The following is an 18,232-nucleotide window of genomic DNA, read 5'->3' as shown; positions in this document are numbered from 1 at the left end:
TGGTAGGGAAAAGGGCTGCCTACGTATGATCCCCAATCAGAGACAACGATAGACAGCTGCCTCTGATTGGGAACCACACTCGGCCAAAAACAAAGAAACATAAAACATAGAATGCCCACCCAAATCACACCCTGACCTAACCAAATAGAAAAATAAAAAAGCTCTCTAAGGCCAAGGCGTGACACTAGGGAATATGTTGAAAGACCATCTGTAAAAAAATAAATAATAATAATTTAAAAAAAATGTTTGGCAAACTAGGTTCATTAAAAACCTATGACGTAATGCACTCCAACATACCATACCATACCGCAAGCTGTGCTGCAGTATGATGCAACTTTTAAATGAGGATCCACTGTATCTACTTAAATTACACTGGTTGCTCAACTAAAAGTTTTGCGATTATGCTGCGGAATTTAGAGGTAATTTGTGGTTTAGTACGGTACCCTGTGTCACTACTTCATTACTCCAGACCAGCGCAAGGGGGAGTTAGAGCACTGATTATGCTTTTGGGTCCCAAGGATCTACTGTGTCTCTAACTGACAATGAATGGGTGAAAAATACACTTATTTTTTGTTACTACTCATCAGTATTACTTACTAAAACTGTTGTTACACTAAGGTTTTTATTCTAAGAGAAACTTAGACTAGAATTAGGGTGTGGAAAAGTCTATTTAAATGATTATTTTGCTCTTACTGTAGTACTGTAGCCTACTCCCGACTGGTCATGTTATACAGCGCCTGAGTGGCGCAGCGGTCTAAGACACTGCATTGCAGTGCACACTGTGTTACTACAGATGCTGGTTCAAAACCTGTGCTGGTTGCGACCAGGAGGACAATGAGGTGACGGTAGGCTTTTGGTTTCTCTCCCTCTAAAGACATAAATCAATAATTGTAAATAACAAACTGGCTTTATTTACAAATCACCTCATTTTTATCACTCACTTTAGGTTATTTGAAAAGTAAATAATCTCCAAAATATCATTATTTTTTAAACAAGCCATAGAAAGTTGGTTGCAATTTCAGTTTAATCCACCAGAAAAGACAGAACAGATAATACAACAAATATTGTGGTTAAACTCTAAGATACTAATTGATTAAAAAAAACTTTATCAATTGGAACCTTTAACAAGTGGAAGGGTGGAAAAAGTATTATTATTATTATTGTTAATCCTGTTATTATTATTATTTATTCATTTAGAATTATATAAAAGCCCCTTAGATATTCTCACAGACCAGATTTGCTCTAATGAAAAATTACCCTTAGATATTAATTTAGAATCATCCAATCCTCTAAATGTAATTATTGGCGGAGAGTCACGTCATTGAAAAAATATATTTTCCGGTATACTGCAGACCTACCGTAGGCGACATGAGTCTCACTAGTGTTGAGTAATGTGCTGTTAAAAGTGGTGTAGGTCTTATTTATTTAAAAGGCATATTGAAGTTAGAAGCAATAGGATTTGAAGCAATAGCCTTCCCGCTGTGGTCAACTGTTTCGCACTGCTCTGAGACAAGCATGGGGACTGGTCTTGATAAATCAATGAGATTTTTATTTTCACTGAATCGTCGTTTGGGTATTGGTTAGACTACAATTAGGATGTGGAAATGTTATGCTCTTAGTACTTTAGCCTACTCCCAACCGTCACGTTGTACAGCGCCATATTTTCTGTTCCATCCTAACAGAGACCCTGAGGGTTTTGTTTTTTGTTTTTCTTGGAATAGAAACATCGTAATATTAATCAAATGAATGAAGCTACATTTCTTAAAATCAATCCCATATACTATGTTCTGACAAAAAAGGTTTTCAATTCTCTAGTACAGCCAATATTGAAGGCTATCAAATGATTCTCAATGATGCCCTCTGGTGGTCAAACTATCACTAACTAGCATTAATGGTAACAATGTCTGACAATTAAATAACGTCCCATTGAATTCTGCGGCAGCCCGCAAGGTGTGCTGCAGTATGACGCAACTTTTAGAGGAAGAACCACAGTACCTCGTACTCCTGCCCATCGACTCGGAACTAGAACCCCATGTATATAGGCAAATTATTGCTTCTCATTGTGTATTTATTCCTTGTGTTATTATTTTGTTGGGAAGGGCCTGTAAGTAAGAATTTCACTGTTAGTCTACACCTGTTGTTTACGAAGCATGTGACCAATATAATTTTAATATTGCTACACTAAGATGCACTTTAGGAGAGTTCTCTAATGGCAGTGACTGTTTAAGTGTGTGTGTGTGTTTTATATGATCCAGGTGTATCCGCTCTCCTACAGATTCACTTGTGAGAGTCCATCTCTCCTGTCACAGTATAAAGGCAGTATTGATGCTATAAGGTCACACTCATTAGTTTTGTTTAGCCAGGGAAGAACAGGACTGAAACTGAAATTATTTTCAGCTGGGATACACATGTCCCCTTGTGTGTCTGGGTAGGGTTGTTTTGATGGAGTGCACACACACACACACACACATACAACTGTAACACAGTGTATAACATCCTAAATTGTCAGAAAATCCCCAAATTGTGTTTCAAAGGCCTGCCATTAAAGCTAGTTGAGGATGATGTGGAGAATGGAGGATGCTTTATGGATGAAACGGTCCATGGGGGACAGGAGTGTATTACCGGTTGGACACATCAATCCTAGACAATAGTGCAGATCTACTATCGGCTGCCTAGGTTATCATCATCACAAATTGTAAGCAAGCTACTTACAGTGCCTCTTAAAGACAAAATTGCCATCGGGAAAAGAGGGTGGACTATCAGCTGATGTAAATCTGCTAGTTAGCTAGCTTGATTTATTTTTCTGATTGTGATTTACATCTCGGTCTTTCTGCCTCTCTCTGCTGTGTATCAGCCAACCAGACCGAATATTGATGTTAATCAAATGTTGCTGCAGTACTGTTGATATTTATTTATTTGTATCTAGCTACACACACTTGACTGGTGACCACATCTCTCAAGCCATTCGTGTTTAGAAACCGGGCGAGCATACAGGGCAGATCAACAGGCGCAACCAACGGACGTGGTGTGTGGTAGCGACCTTGACAATGACTTGTGGGCAGTGGGTTCCGAACAACAATTACAATGTTTTGTTTTTTAATTAAACCAACAAAAAAATAGGGGGATTATACCACCACCAAAAAGGGCACTTTGGAGGTTGGAAGGGAAAAGTGCCATGTCCCCTTCACAGGTAAAGCCCTATCTGTGCACGTGCCTGCCCATTCCTGTATCCAGTGGTCTCTTCCTGTCCTGGACAGTTGCCAGGATATGGGAAGGAGTGACACTTCAGAGATGCTTTGTTGTTGACTTCCTAGCCCTCTCCTCCCTGCTCCAAAGTAGCTTGTAGTTGTAGTCCTAGTTCTCTGTATGGAGCTGACTTTGATCCACTATCACACACCACTGGCATCCCTCACCCAACCCCTAATCCACTCCTACCTAGTCCCACTCCACTACCCCCTAGCTCCTGCCACTCACACTCTGTTTCCCACACACACTCAAGCACAGCTCTGAGTGTGCTATTGGTGCTGTGGGTGGATCCAGGTTGTCAGAAGAACAGGATAAATAGCAGGGAGCAGCTAGTGTAATCACTGTTAGAGAAGGAAGGCTGGCTCTCTCATCCTTTATCTCAGGGGTACATTACTTCCTCTCTCTTTCTTCTCCTTCCTCCCTCCGTTGGGCTGTGGTGCTGAGTGGATGTGGTGGCAGAGAGAAGGATGGGCAGATTACTGCTGCAGCCAAGGACATTTGAGGGGACTGGGGGGAGTAAACACATGCACATACTATACTGCCTTATACACACTGCCAGCTGCTGCTACAACACTAGCCCCAGACCCCTGATGGTGTCTCTCTCTCTCTCTCTCTCTCTCGGCCCAGACTGAAAGGCAGAGGGCCACAACACTTAAGGGCCCTCAGGGCACCCATAGCCAGGGAGGGAGACTTGAATTGAACATGCAGTGTGCACTCTGAAGGGAAGGAGATGAGTACACTTCACTGTTTTCTGAAAGGAAGGAGTGGAAACTTGGAAGGGAACCTGTAGTATGCTTCAATTTGTGCTGTGATGTGCACGACTGTCTCACATCAAATCATCTGATCTCCCCTTTGAAGGGCAGAAGTAGCCTGCAGATGCTGCAGAGAAGGTGTAAGGGAGCAGGGAGGGAGCATGTAACATTGGTCATGTCAAAAAATAATTAGGGGTATTTGGGAAGTGTTTTGTTTTTCTTCTTCTTGACCATATAAGGAGTTGTAGTTGTACTTCTCCTCAGAGCACAAACTCAGACCCCATGTTATTCTCCTCATTTGTTTACCTTAATTTGAATTTGTTTTGATTATTTTATGTTTCCATCCAAATTGGGGCCAGATTGCTGTAAACACATTTAGCATTCTCCTCAAAAGGACGGATGTTTTCTCTTTCTATTGAGTTAAACACACTTGGGAGGTGGTGGATCAGACAAAGTTTGGGAATCTATTCAGTAGGCCTGTTAGCGTGTTGTTGTTAGCTCGTAAGAACTGCTTGGAATCTATGTGTGAGCATGTACGTGCACGTCTGTCTGTCTCTTGATGCCCGTGGGATATAGCACAGCCTCAGGCAAAATTATACTGGGTTTTATTCAGCAAATTGGTCTCTTTGCTGTTCTCAGTGTGTGTGGTCCAGAGTGCTTTGACTGAATGAGTTGGTATTTCGCTAACCAACAGAGGCTGGAGGGCCCTTGTTCAAAAACCACAGGTTTAATGTATTTCTCCCCAAGACATAGACTAAGTCAAAACACCCTGAAACCACAAGTGTTTATGTCTATCTCTGAGAATCTACCCAGGAAAGAGATGGAAATATGTATATATGTAGTCTTAAATCAAATCAAACTTTATTTGTCACATGTGCCGAATACAACAAGTGTAGATCTTATTGTGAAATGCTCACTTACAAGCCCTTAACCAACAGCGCAGTTCAATAAGTGTTAAGAAAATATTTACCAAAATAAACTAAAGTAAAACAATTATAAAAAGTAACACAATAAAATTACAATAACAAGGCTATATACAGTGGGTACCGGTACCGAGTCAGTGTACAGGTTAATCGAGGTCATTTGTACATGTAGGTAGGGGTGAAATGACTATGCATAGATAATAAACTTCGAGTAGCAGCAGTGTACAAAACAAATGGACGGGGAGGGGGGTGTCAATGTAAATAGTCCAGTGGCCATTTGATTAGTTGTTCAGCAGTCTTATGGCTTGGGGGTAGAAGCTGTTAAGGAGCCTTTTGGTCCTAGACTTAGCGCCCAGGGACCACTTGCCGTTCGGTAGCAAAGAAAACAGTCTATGACTTGGGTGACTGGAGTCTCTGACCATTTTTGACACCGCCTATTATATACAGTAGGTCCTGGATGGCAGGAAGCTTGGCTCCAGTGATGACTGGGGCTTAAGCACTACCCTCTGTAGCGCCTTACGGTCAGATGCCGAGCAGTTGCCATACCATGCAGGGATGCAACCGGTCAGGATGCTCTCGATGGTGCAGCTGTATAACTTTTTGAGGATCTGGGGACTCATGCCAAATCTTTTCAGTCTCCTGAGGAGTAAAAGGTGTTGTCGTGCTCTCTTCACGACTGTCTTGTTGTGTTTGGACCATGATAGTTCATTGGTGATGTGGACACCAAGGAACGTCGATGTTAATGGGGGCCTGTTCGGCCCTCCTTTTCCTGTAGTCCACGATCATCTCCTTTGTCTTGCTCACATTGAGGGAGAGGTTGTTGTCCTGGCACCACACTGCCAGGTCTCTGACCTCCTCCCTATAGGCTGTCTCATCGTTGTTGGTGATCAGGCCTACCACTGTTGTGTCATCAGCAAACTTAATGTTGGTGTTGGAGTTGTATTTGACTACGCAGTCGTGGGTGAACAGGGTGTACAGGAGGGGACTAAGTACACACCCCTGAGGGGCCCCAGTGTTGAGAATCAGCATGGCAGACGTGTTGTTGCCTACCCTTACCACCTGGGGGTAGCCCGTCAGGAAGTCCAGGATACAGTTGAAGAGGGAGGTGTTTAGTCCCAGTGTCCTTAGCTAAGTGATGAGCTTCGTGGGCACTATGGTGTTGAATGCTGAGCTGTAGTCAATGAACAGCATTCTCACATAGGTGTCAATTTTGTCCAGGTGGGACAGGTAAGCGTGGAGTGCGACTGAGATTGCGTCATCTGTGGATCTGTTGGGGCGGTATGCAAATGTGAGTGTGTCTAGAGTATCCGGGAGTGAAAGATTAGTGAAATCTGTGTGGGTAGCTGGACAGGTAGGATGACTGACAGTGAAGGTGAACAGGTGGTCAAGGGTCAGGTGACAGAGGAATGGATGAGACTGAGGCAGGAATTACTTTAACCATGAAGTGGTATATTTACTGGGTAGTCTGTGCTGCATAACAAAGGAAACAGAATAACATGTATCCAATCAAATTCATAATCACAAAGATCAAATCATAACAATCATTCATTATTAACATAATTAGGTAATTCAGCAATTCAGTTCAATAACAAGTTAATAGGAATCATCCCTGAGTCATTTAGGCTCGTCACTATTCGTCATAATCATGAGAAGAATAATACACATAATTAAATCAGTGATCGGTTATTCAATCTCCAATCCCCATCAGTTTGATATCAGAATTGATCAGTTCCGCAAACAATTAAGTTTCATATTTCACCCTTTCAAGTTTGTCCTCATATGTACATGTAATTTCATTACATATTAACCATATATTGATGGCATAATTGGCCTGTGATGATCTGTAGGGCCGCATCATTGACCATTTACATTACACAGTAGGTTTGAAGCATGCGCTCCAAGCCGCGCTCCGCAGTAATAACTATAAACAATAACTGATGGCCCCCTCTCCCGATCGCAACAGATAGTTCAGATGAAAGGTAACAGATTCGGTGGACCTACGTGAATTCATGGACGCACAGAACTTATGGATTAGACAGAGTTGTTAAGGAAGAGAAAGCAGCGAGATCCTCCTTTTAATGAGTAGAGATCTGTCGGACATTTCCACCTAACCTAATTAAAGCGCCCCTGGCCCAGCTGAGCAAGTAGCCATAAATTAAAGGATTCTTCCACCAACTCTATGTGCCTTTCTACAGGGAGGATGCTGTTGATGTGAGCCAAGACCAGCCTTTCAAAGCACTTCATGGCTACCGACGTGAGCGCTACGGGGCGGTAATCATTTAGGCAGGTTACCTTCGCTTCCTTAGGCACAGGGACTGTGGTGGTCTGCTTGAAACATGTAAGTATTACAGTCTCGGTCAGGGAACGGTTGAACATGTCAGTGAAGACACTTGCCAGTTGGTCCGCGCATGCCTGGTAATCTGTCTGGCCCAGCGGCTTTGTGAATGTTGACCTGTTTAATGGGCTTGCTCACATCGGCTACCGAAAGCGTTATCACACAGTCATCCAGAACAGCTGGTGCTCTTGTGCATGCTTCAGTGTTGCTTGCCTCGAAGTGAGCATAAAAGGCATTTAGCTCGTCTGATAGGCTGATAGGCGTCACTGGGCAGCTCGCGTCTGGGTTTCCCTTTGTAGTCCGTAATCATTTTCAAGCCCTGCCACATCCGATGAGCGTCAGAGCTGGTGTAGTAGGATTCAATCTTAATCCTGTATTGACGCTTTGTTTGTTTGATGGTTCGTCTGAGGGCATAGCGGTATTTCTTATAAGCGTCCGGACAATTGTCCCACTCCTTGAAAGCGGCAGCTGTAGCCTTTAGCTCGATGCGGCTGTTGCCTGTAATGCCAAGAGTGTGCAAAGCTGTCATCAAGGCAAAGGGTGGCTATTATTTGAAGAATAGTACATGATTCCATATGTGTTATGTCATAATTTTGATGTCTTCACTATTGTTCTGCAATGTAGGAAATAGCAAAAATAAAGAAAAACTCTTGAATGAGTAGGTGTCCAAACTTTTGACTCCAAACTACTGTATGTAAAGACAACAATAAATTCAGAATAGTCTGATGGGTGATAATATTAGTTTGTGTTATCACTTGTGAATGATGCCCAGTTTATGCATTAAGGCAAGAAACAGTGCATACCTTTATTTTGTGACTTTTTCAGATCATATTTGCACACCTAATGTATCCTAGCCTATAGGTTTATATGCTTTAATAAGGTTTGTATCACAACTAAAGTGGCCAAATAACTTCTGAAAAGTAAGCACATTAATCCGCTTTATAGCCGGTGTAAAGCCTAGCTAGCATACATAGATTGTGCGTGAGTTTCAAGTTTGGGGAAGATCATTTTCACCATAAAAATGCACCTTTATGATAAAGCATTACATGCATAATCGCATTTGCCGTCACTTTTCGAGAACAGTGTTTCCCCACTAATTGATTGCATTTTGGAACATTCACTCTTTTAGCCTACTGATTTGTGTGCATTGTTGCGCTTATAATATGAAAAAATAGCCTAATAGTTTATCAAAATTTTGAGCTAAACAATCAGCCTCCTTGCTTTTAAAAGTTTTTTAATACAAGTGGCTGTATTAATTTGGGATCTATCGCATCCCACAACTGTCCCAGAGTATGCTTGGAATATTTATTTATTGCACAGAAGGACAAATTGACCAATTGAATAGGTCAACTTTTGTACTATGGGGATAGTTATAATGACACAAGGCGAGACCCAGATGCAGACACAGGAGGCAGATGGTTGGAGTCTTACAATGTTTATTAATCAAAAGGGGTAGGCAAGAGAATGGTCGTGGACCGGCAAAAGGTCAAAACCAGATCAGAGTCCAGGAGGTACAGAGTGGCAGACAGGCTCGTGGTCAAGGCAGGCAGAATGGTCAGGCAGGCGGGTAGAAAGTCCAGAAACAGGCAAGGGTCAAAACCAGGAGTACTAGAAAAAGGAAAAATCTAAAAAGCAGGAAAATAGGAAAAAACACTGGTTGACTTGGAAACATACAGGACAAACTGGCACAGAGAGACAGGAAACACAGGGATAAATACACTGGGGGAAATAAGTGACACCTGGAGGGGGTGGAGACAACCACAGGGACAGGTGAAACAGATCAGGGCGTGACAATAGTAGATTGACATAGGCTAGTGCTTCTGCTGTTCGTTAGGCCTACTCAGCTTGTTGGCTGACGGAAAGTAGGCTAAAAGTGGACATTTCTAACATCTTCAATATGCACCTCGGTATTCGATAAGAGGGGAGTGCACAGTTGCGTCCCCGATGTGTCTGTCTTCGTTCACCTACTTCTTAGCTGAAATGCCTGTGAAAAGGACCCGATCACGTCACAGTCATTGACTACATCTGAGTGAGCTATGTGAGTGAGAGGTACTTTGGAGCACGGCAGCCGAGAGAAGGGAATTATATTCAGCTCAAGGGCACAACAGCCACTTTGGCCGCAAAAGTCATGGATTGCTTAGGGGGCATTGCGGCCACACAAGGTGGATGCAGCCTGGTGAGAACATTATCAAGTGCTTGTCAAATTGTGAATGAGAGACTGATGAAGTGTGTGCAGCTTGTGACTTTTTTCAAATCATCATTAGAGTCCCATCATGCAGCCTTAGAATGTATTAACGATCAAAACATATAGCCCAACGTTTGTATCACAACTAAAGTTGCATAAATAACTCTAATATAATTATATAGGACCAGTTTCTTTGTTCAACACAGAATAGCCGTATGTGCGACCTTCCTTTGAAATCGTTTGGAGAAAATGTTCTTTCTAATTAATTAAGCTATGTTCAATTGTATTCTTTAAACTATAAAATCATTTAAAAAATTAAGCCATGGAATTCTAAGCAAATCTTGTTTGCTAAATGAACTAGTGTAGCCCACAGCCATATGGCATAGTCATATCAGGGCCTAACAACTCAGTGGGCTATTCTGTTCTTCTGAAATAGACTACATTTTCTTCATATCATATTACTTTAGACCTGTCTGAAATAAAGAATGTATTTATTGTGATGGTGTAGGCTATATTAAATGGATGTATTAGACTTTTTAAAATGTAGATGTTCCAAAAGTCTGCATCGGTGGCTGTGGAAGCCATGTTTATGCTAATTAATGGTAAATCACCGGCTGATAAAATGTTAGAACCGCCACAGCCCTAGATGCTACCTTCGATTGTAAACTTTCATGGTCAAAACACATACAGTTAAAGTCGGAAGTTTATATACACCTTAGCCAAATACATTTAAACTCAGTTTTTCACAATTCCTGATATTTAATCCTAGTAAAAATTCCCTGTCTTAGGTCAGTTAGGATCACCACTTTATTTTAAGAATGTGAAATGTCAGAGTAATAGTAGAGAATTATTTATTTCAGCTTTTATTTCTTTTGTCACATTCCGAGCGGATCAGAAGTTTACAGACACTCAATTAGTATTTTGTAGCAATGTCTTTTAAATTGTTTTACTTGGATCAAAAGTTTCAGGTAGCCTTCCACAAGCTTCCCACAATAAGTTGCCTTAATTTTGGCCCATTCCTCCTGACAGCGCTGGTGTAACTTATTCATGTTTGTAGGCCTCCTTGCTCGCACACACGTTTTCAGTTCTGCCCACAAATTTTCTATGGGATTGAGGTCAGGGCTTTGTGGCCACTCCAATACCTTGACATTGTTGTCCTTAAGCCATTTTGCCACAACTTTGGAAGTATCTTTGGAGTCATTGTTCATTTGGAAGACCCATTTGCGACCAAGCTTTAACTTCCTGACTGATGTCTTGAGATGTTGCTTCAATATATCCACATAATTTTCCATCCTCATAATGCCATCTATTTTGTGAAGTGCACCAGTCCCTCCTGCAGCAAAGCACACCCACAACATGATGCTGCCACTTCCGTGCTTCACGGTCGGGATGGTGTTCCTCGGCTTGCAAGCTTCCCCCTTTTTCCTCTAAACATAACAATGGTCATTATGGCCAAACAGTTGTATTTTTGTTTCATCAGACCAGAGGACATTTCTCCAAAAAGTACGCTCTTTGTCCCCATGTGCAGTTGCAAACCATAGTCTGGCCTTTTTATGGTGGTTTTGGAGAAGTGGCTTGTTCCTTGCTGGGCGGCCTTTCAGGTTATGTCGATATAGGACTCATTTTTACTGTGGATATAGATACTTTTGTACCTGTTTCCTCCAGCATCTTCACAAGGTCCTTTGCTGTTGTTCTGGGATTGATTTGCACTTTTCGCACCAAAGTACATTTATCTCTAGGAGACAGAACGCATCTCCTTCCTGAGCGGTATGACGGCTGCGCGGTCCCAATGTGTTTATACTTGCATACTATTGTTTATACAGATGAACGTGGTACATTCGGGCATTTGGAATTTGCTACCAAGGATGAAACAGACATGTGGAGGTCTACAATTTTTTATCAGAGGTCTTGGCTGATTTCTTTAAATTTCTCCTATGATGTCAAGCAAAGAGGCACTGAGTTTGAAGGTAGGCCTTGAAATACATCCACAGGTACACCTCCAATTGACTCAAATTATGTCAATTAGCCTATCAGAATCTTCTGAAGCCATGACATAATTTTCTGGAATTTTCCAAGCTGTTTAAATGCACAGTCAATTGATGTAAACTTCTGACCCACTGGAATTGTGATAAAGTGAATTAGAAGTGAAATAATCTGTCTGTAAAAAATTGTTGGAAAAATGAATTGTGTCATGCACAAAGTAGATGTTCTAAACGACTTGCCAAAACTATAGTTTGTTAACAAGACATTTGTGGAGTGGTTGAAAAACAAGATTTAATGACTCCAACCTAAGTGTACGTAAACTTCCGACTGCAACTGTAGATTCAATCGTTGTAAAGATGGGAGAGGTCTGTCCATAATAAAGAGATGCTCTGCTTTTTTTGACACCACACTCCAAAAAGCAAGTCCTGTAAGCTCTAGTTTAGTCTTATCTTGATTAATGTGCTGCAAAAAAGACCTAGTTGGCCCAGAACAGAGTGGCACGTCTTGCTCTTCATTGTAATCAGAGGGCCAATATAAATACTATGTAGGCCAGTCACTCTTGCCTTAGAGATGAGGAGAGACTGACTGCATTACTTCTTTTTTATATAAGAAACATTGTGTTGAAAATTCAAAATTGTTTGTATGGATATGTAGGCTAGGTGTGCCATTTTTAAATCTATGTAGTTCTGTTCGTATCTATTAATGTTCTGTATTATGTCATGTTTCATGTTTTGTGTGGACTCCAGAAAGAGTAGCTGCTGCTTCCGCAACAGCTAATGGGGATCCAAAACAAAATACCAAATACCGTGATAAATAACAATGATTCTGCATTCTCAAATATACAGGAAAACTCCACTGATTGATTGTTTCTGAAAAAACGAACGGAGTAAAGGTGCTATGTCTGACAAGAAAGGTCTTGAATAACCTCTACTGTGTTCTTGTTAGTGCAGCTTGTCAACTACTCATCGTGCTGTATCTGTCCTGCAGACTCAGAGGAATATGACTCGTCGCAAAGTTCTGCTTGACTGAGAGGGATAGATGTTCACCTTTATGGAAACTGACAGGTGTCTCTCTCTTTCCTCCCCAGCGCCCCTAACCGTTGCACATGTATTATAGTCACTCCCTCTTCAATTCTATTGCCATTATACCAGTGGCAGTTCTCTGTGCAAAGGTACTTAGTACATAAAAACAGTCAGTCTTTCAGCTGGAGGCTAAGGTATTCTTTTCATCTTCAAACTATTACAATTATTCTGACAAATTATGTGTAAAGCAAACAATTATTTAACCAGAGTTACTGAAGTAAACAGTACAAAGATGTTTACTGTAGTGATGCGCGGGTTGACTCATAACCCGCAATCCCTGCAGTTATTTCCGTGGAGCGGGCAGGTTTAGGGTCATGAAATATTGTGTGGATGAAAGGTGGGCGGCGGGCGGGTTGAATTCAAATCTGAAAATCCAGCGGGTTGAATTAAAAGAAAACAATGCATTAAAAATCCATACATGTATTATTCGTGTGCAATTCATATCTACAGGCTACATTGAGGTTTTTATTTCATTATTTTTTACCTGCCGTTACTGTGTAAGCCTAAGCTTCAGGGCCTGTCTGTATGCGTGCCAAATACACGCCAATCGCCAAGTGCTTTTGGAAACTTGGGCAGAAAAAGTTAACGTCAATCCACTGAGTTAAAAAGCACAATGTCGGATTTCAATTCAATAAGATAAAAGCTGCAAAATGGCGAGTTTAAAGAGAGGGGAGGGCCAGAACAGTAATGTTTAGGAAAGATTTTGTTAAGTGGCAAAAGAAGATGATAGCAGTGCCAGCTAAGTTATGTGTGATAATTGTGAGGCGTTATACAAATTCGAGAGTCACAAGACGGGGACATCAAATATGGCACGTCAAGGAAACTGTAGCCTACTGTTCAGATGGGTTAAATGTAATGGTAACATAACTGAAACCGGGACACTGACTGTGTTACTATTTCCATTTTTAATTTTGCAAATGTTTTATAATTGTTCTTTTTAACTCTGCATTGTTGGGAAAGGGCTCGTAAGTAAGCATTTCACTGTAAAGTCTACACCTGTTGTATTCGGCGCATGTGAGAAATAAAATTGGATATATCTAATTTTAGACAAGCTGACTAACAAATAGCCAACCAAAATGTTGGAAACTCTAAACTGAAACATATCTAAATTAGGCTTTAAAAAATTCATCCTGCTCTCCCTGTCAAAAAATTGTTCTGCCATCTGACTGTACAGCGCATTTTCTATCGGCCTATTTGTGGATTAGGGTTGGGGTAGGCCCTCAGATTTTCACTTTATCACATATAGTCAGCCGGTTGCTGATGGGTTATTAGCAATTGCGTGGGTTTGGGTAAACAAACAACTGACCCGCACATTACTAGTGTACTACACTTGATGAAATCCCTACGCACACACACACAGAGAGAGAGAGTGTTCTAGTTCCACTGTTCATCAAGAGTTGCGAGTAAACAGCTTGTCTGGTAATGTCCTGATTAACCTGTAGATCAGACAGCGACACACTCACTCATCAACTCTGTGTGTGTGTGTGTGTGTGTGTGTGTGTGTGTGTGTGTGTGTGTGTGTGTGTGTGTGTGTGTGTGTGTGTGTGTGTGTGTGTGTGTGTGTGTGTGTGTGTGTGTGTGTGTGTAACACCAGTGTTGATGCTGCAGTATCTGCACCTAAGACAGATGACAGAACATAGATTTGGGGTGTAATTTGCTGACTTCGAAACAAACTTAGTGGATTGAGTGAACTGTTTGTTCAGAGAGTGAATCTGTGCAGTGTAATAGAAAGGAAAGGGGGATACCTGGTCAGTTGTACAACTGAATGCATTCAACTGAAGTGTGTCTTCTGCATTTAACCCAACCCCTTTCAATAATGGTGACTATCCATACGTTATGTATTGTAAAATTGTCTAGCTTGGACCTGTAACTCATTCTTTGTGTTGTCTGTAGCTAGGTTTCCATACAATTGGCAACACATTTTCATGTTAATACATTATTCAAAAATCCGCATGAGGACAATTTGTGCATTTTCCCACCAGTGGTGTGTTTCCACCAAACAGACTTGCTGTGGATACTGTATCTGTCCTGCAGACTCAAAGGAGCATGACTCGTCGCAAAGTTCTGCTTGACTGAGAGGGATAGATGTTCACCTTTATGGAACTCCCTCTTATCCACTTGCTGTGGATAAAAATCACTTGCTGTGGATATCTGTGAGCCAACAGCTCACAGATACAGTGCGGGTAGGCTAGTCTACATCGATCATGTCACCAGAATAAGACCCTTGACATTTATTGGAAAGGAGCATCAAGCTCATCACTGTACACTTTCACCACCCTGTGAAGTTAATTATTTTATCTGTAACCTAATAAACCGCATGCTTTCCCAAGTCATAGTGGGAGGACCACACACCATATCATCTTGTGACTCCAAGTTTACTTCGATATGATGGTTATTATATCAATATTTGAGCATAAAGGCATTTCCACTGCCATTTCACGCATGTGTAATTTTACCGACACAAAAAGATCCCACCATGTCGAATGAACAAATTCTTTGTCAGCATTTAGAAAAATGTACCGAAACTTCCTGTTTCCATCACAGCTGTCAAGATTTTTTGCATAAAAACTATGGATGGAAATGTGGGTTGTGTCATGAAACAGTACTTTGGAAACATCCAACAACATATGATTTGATTTCTGAAGCAGTTTTCTCTCCAACTGGCCTGAGCAAGGATGCCCTAATAGGTCCATCAACATGTAATCTCTCTCTGTCTCTCTGTCTCTCTGTCTCTCTGTCTCTCTGTCTCTCTGTCTCTCTGTCTCTCTGTCTCTCTGTCTCTCTGTCTCTCTGTCTCTCTGTCTCTCTGTCTCTCTGTCTCTCTGTCTCTCTCTCTCTCTCTCTCTCTCTCTCTCTCTCTCTGTCTCTCTCTCTCTCTCTGTCTCTCTCTCTCTCTCTCTCTCTCTGTCTCTGTCTGTCTGTATTCTTCAGTAAATGCATATTCTATGCAATTATCTCTGTCTGACACACACACACATACACAAATGCAACTCTCTCTCTCTCCGACACAGATTGATTTAGCTATTTAAGGAAAAACAATATAGTCCTCCAGGCCTTTGACAGATACAAGTTGCTATTGTTCTTCTTTTTCAATTAATTATTGTGTGAATACTATTCCGGTAGTAACATATTTGGTTGTCTGTCTGACATGTAGATCCATGAGCGAGCATGGCTCTTCTTTTTCTCTCAGGGCCTGTTCAGCAATGCCTCTGTTTTACCTTAAGCTCTGCTTATCACCTTATCACCAGGGGAAATGTTAGTCTGGCGAACACTGGTTGGCTCTCCTCTGTGTCTTTCTTACTCAACACCCACACGCACAGCCACACTCAGCTCCCCGGCCCTTTCCTTCACAACGGTTGGATTTTTACATTGAGAAAACCAATCAAACCCATTGACCCCTTTCTAAGCAAATATTGCATTAACAAACAGCCTCCTTTCCAGACCAGTGTGTCACAGCCCCCCCTGCGCTGTGAATCACATGGGTCGCTTCAGCCAGGCTAGAACACATTGAATATGAACATATATAAATATGTCTCTCTGACTTTCTTTCTATTCATCGACGGTGCCTTCAGAAAGTATTCATACCACTTGACTTATTTCACATTTTGTTTTGTTACAGCCTGAATTCGAAATGGATTCAATATTTTTTTCTCTCGCCCATCTACACACAATACCACATAATGACAAAGTGAACACATATTTTTTTAAATTTGAGCAAATTTGTTGACAATAAAATACAGAAATATGTAATTTACATACTGTAAGTATTCACAGCTCTGAGTACATGTTAAAATCACCTTTGGCAGGGATTACTGCTGTGAGTCTTTCTGGGAAAGTCTCTAAGTGCTTTGCACATCTGGACAATATTTGCCCATTATTCTTTTCAAAATTCTTTAAGCTCTGTCAAATTGTTTGTTGATCATTCATTACTAGACAACCATTTTCATGTAATGTCATAGATTTTCAAGCAGATTTAAGTCAAAGCTGTAACTCTGCCACTCAGGAACATTCACTGTATCTTGGTAAGCAACTGCAGTGTGTTTTGGGTTATTGTCCTGCTGAAAAGGGAATTAATCTCCCAGTGTCTGGTGGAAAGCAGACTGAACCAAGTTTTCTTCTTTTGCCTGGATATTATGGACTAATTATAATGCTGTTGATCCATACTCAGTTTTCTCCTATCACACTTATTAAACTCTGTAAAGTCACCATTAGCCTCATGGTGAAATCCCTGAGTGGTTACCTTTCTCTCCGGCAACTGAGTTAGGAAGGACGCCTGTATCTTTGTAGTGACTGGGTGTATTGATACACCATCCAAAGTGTAATTAATAACTTCACCATGCTCAAAGGGATATTCAATGTCTGCTACCAATAGGTGCCCATATTTGCGAGGCATGGGAAAACCTCACTGTTCTTTGTGGTTGAATCTGGGATTGAAATTCACTGCTTGACTGAGGGACCTTACAGATAATTATATGTGTGGGGTACAGAGATGAGGTAGTCATAAAAAAATCATGTTAAACACTATTATTGCACACAGAGTCCATGCAACTTATGTGACTTGTTAAGCAAATGTTTACTCCTGAACTTATTTAGGCTTGCCATAACAAAGGGGTTGAATACCTATTGACTCGAGGTTAAAGCTTTTCGTTTGTAGTTAAGTTGAAAAACATAATTCCACTTTGACACTATAGGGTATTGTGTGTAGGCCAGTGACAAAGTCAAACATTTTAAATTCAGCCTGTAACGCAACAAAATGTGTGGAAATACTTTCTGAAGGCACTATCTCCATCTCCTCCGTACCTCTTCCATCCTCTCTCTCCTTGTATTGATGGCTCCCTCTCTCAATCCATCATCATTAACCTTCTCTCCTCCATGGCAGGTTCCAGAGGAGGCCTCTCTGTTGCTGGCGTCCCCCAGGATGCTGCTGCCGTCTTCGGGTACTCTGCTCAACAGTGCTCCCCTGTCAGTCCACCACCAGATTCAGCTGCTACAGCAACAACTACAGCAACAACAGCAACAGACACATGTAGCTGTGGCACAGGTAGGACTGAGACACACATGTAGCTGTGGCACAGGTAGGACTGAGACACACATGTAGCTGTGGCACAGGTAGGACTGAGACACACATGTAGCTGTGGCACAGGTAGGACTGAGACACACATGTAGCTGTGGCACAGGTAGGACTGAGACACACATGTTTGTGTAGGTTAACAGAAGGTGTTTGAACTACAGTGAGCTGGTCGTTGTCCCCTCCTAGCTACTATCTTGTTTGTCTGCAAGCTCTTCACTTTGCTAATATGAACCTTTATGAATCATATGTGTGACTTATCTGTGACACCAGCTCTCCCACACACACACATACAAAATAATACACAAAATACCAATTACTCACCACTAACCCAGCTCAGCAGCAGGATTATTTACATAATTATTGACAAAACATGATTAATACACCATGCGGTAAAACAATTTACAAAGTCCAACTGTAGATTCTCTACAGACTATCAGTAACATTTCAACTATCTACTAAACCTAACCTTAACCCTTACCCTATAATTAACCCTTACCCTAAACCTAGTCCTAACCCTAACATTATTAACCCTTAGTCTAAACTTAACCCTAGCAAACAGTTGCTTATCAACAGATACAGTAGTATGAACAGCTCTACAGCATCTACAGATGGACTATCCGGACTACCCAGATAAAGTCTGACCCACCGTGCCTAT

At 41.4% G+C, this 18,232-nt stretch overlaps 1 protein-coding gene across 1 annotated transcript in view; it reads left to right on the top strand.

Moving 5' to 3' along the window:
• Positions 1 to 18,232, top strand: part of LOC129855419 (carboxyl-terminal PDZ ligand of neuronal nitric oxide synthase protein-like) — a 224,346-nt gene that overhangs the window by 175,812 nt on the left and 30,302 nt on the right. The window contains exon 8 of the mRNA XM_055923066.1: positions 17,386 to 17,547. Coding sequence (XP_055779041.1) covers positions 17,386 to 17,547 — 162 coding nt within the window. The remainder of the gene's footprint in view (positions 1 to 17,385; positions 17,548 to 18,232) is intronic.

Source organism: Salvelinus fontinalis, chromosome 5, assembly GCF_029448725.1.
Source record: "Salvelinus fontinalis isolate EN_2023a chromosome 5, ASM2944872v1, whole genome shotgun sequence".
NCBI lineage: Eukaryota > Metazoa > Chordata > Actinopteri > Salmoniformes > Salmonidae > Salvelinus > Salvelinus fontinalis.
The sequence above is the reverse complement of the archived record's forward strand: the minus strand, read 5'-3'. Positions and strand labels throughout refer to the sequence as shown.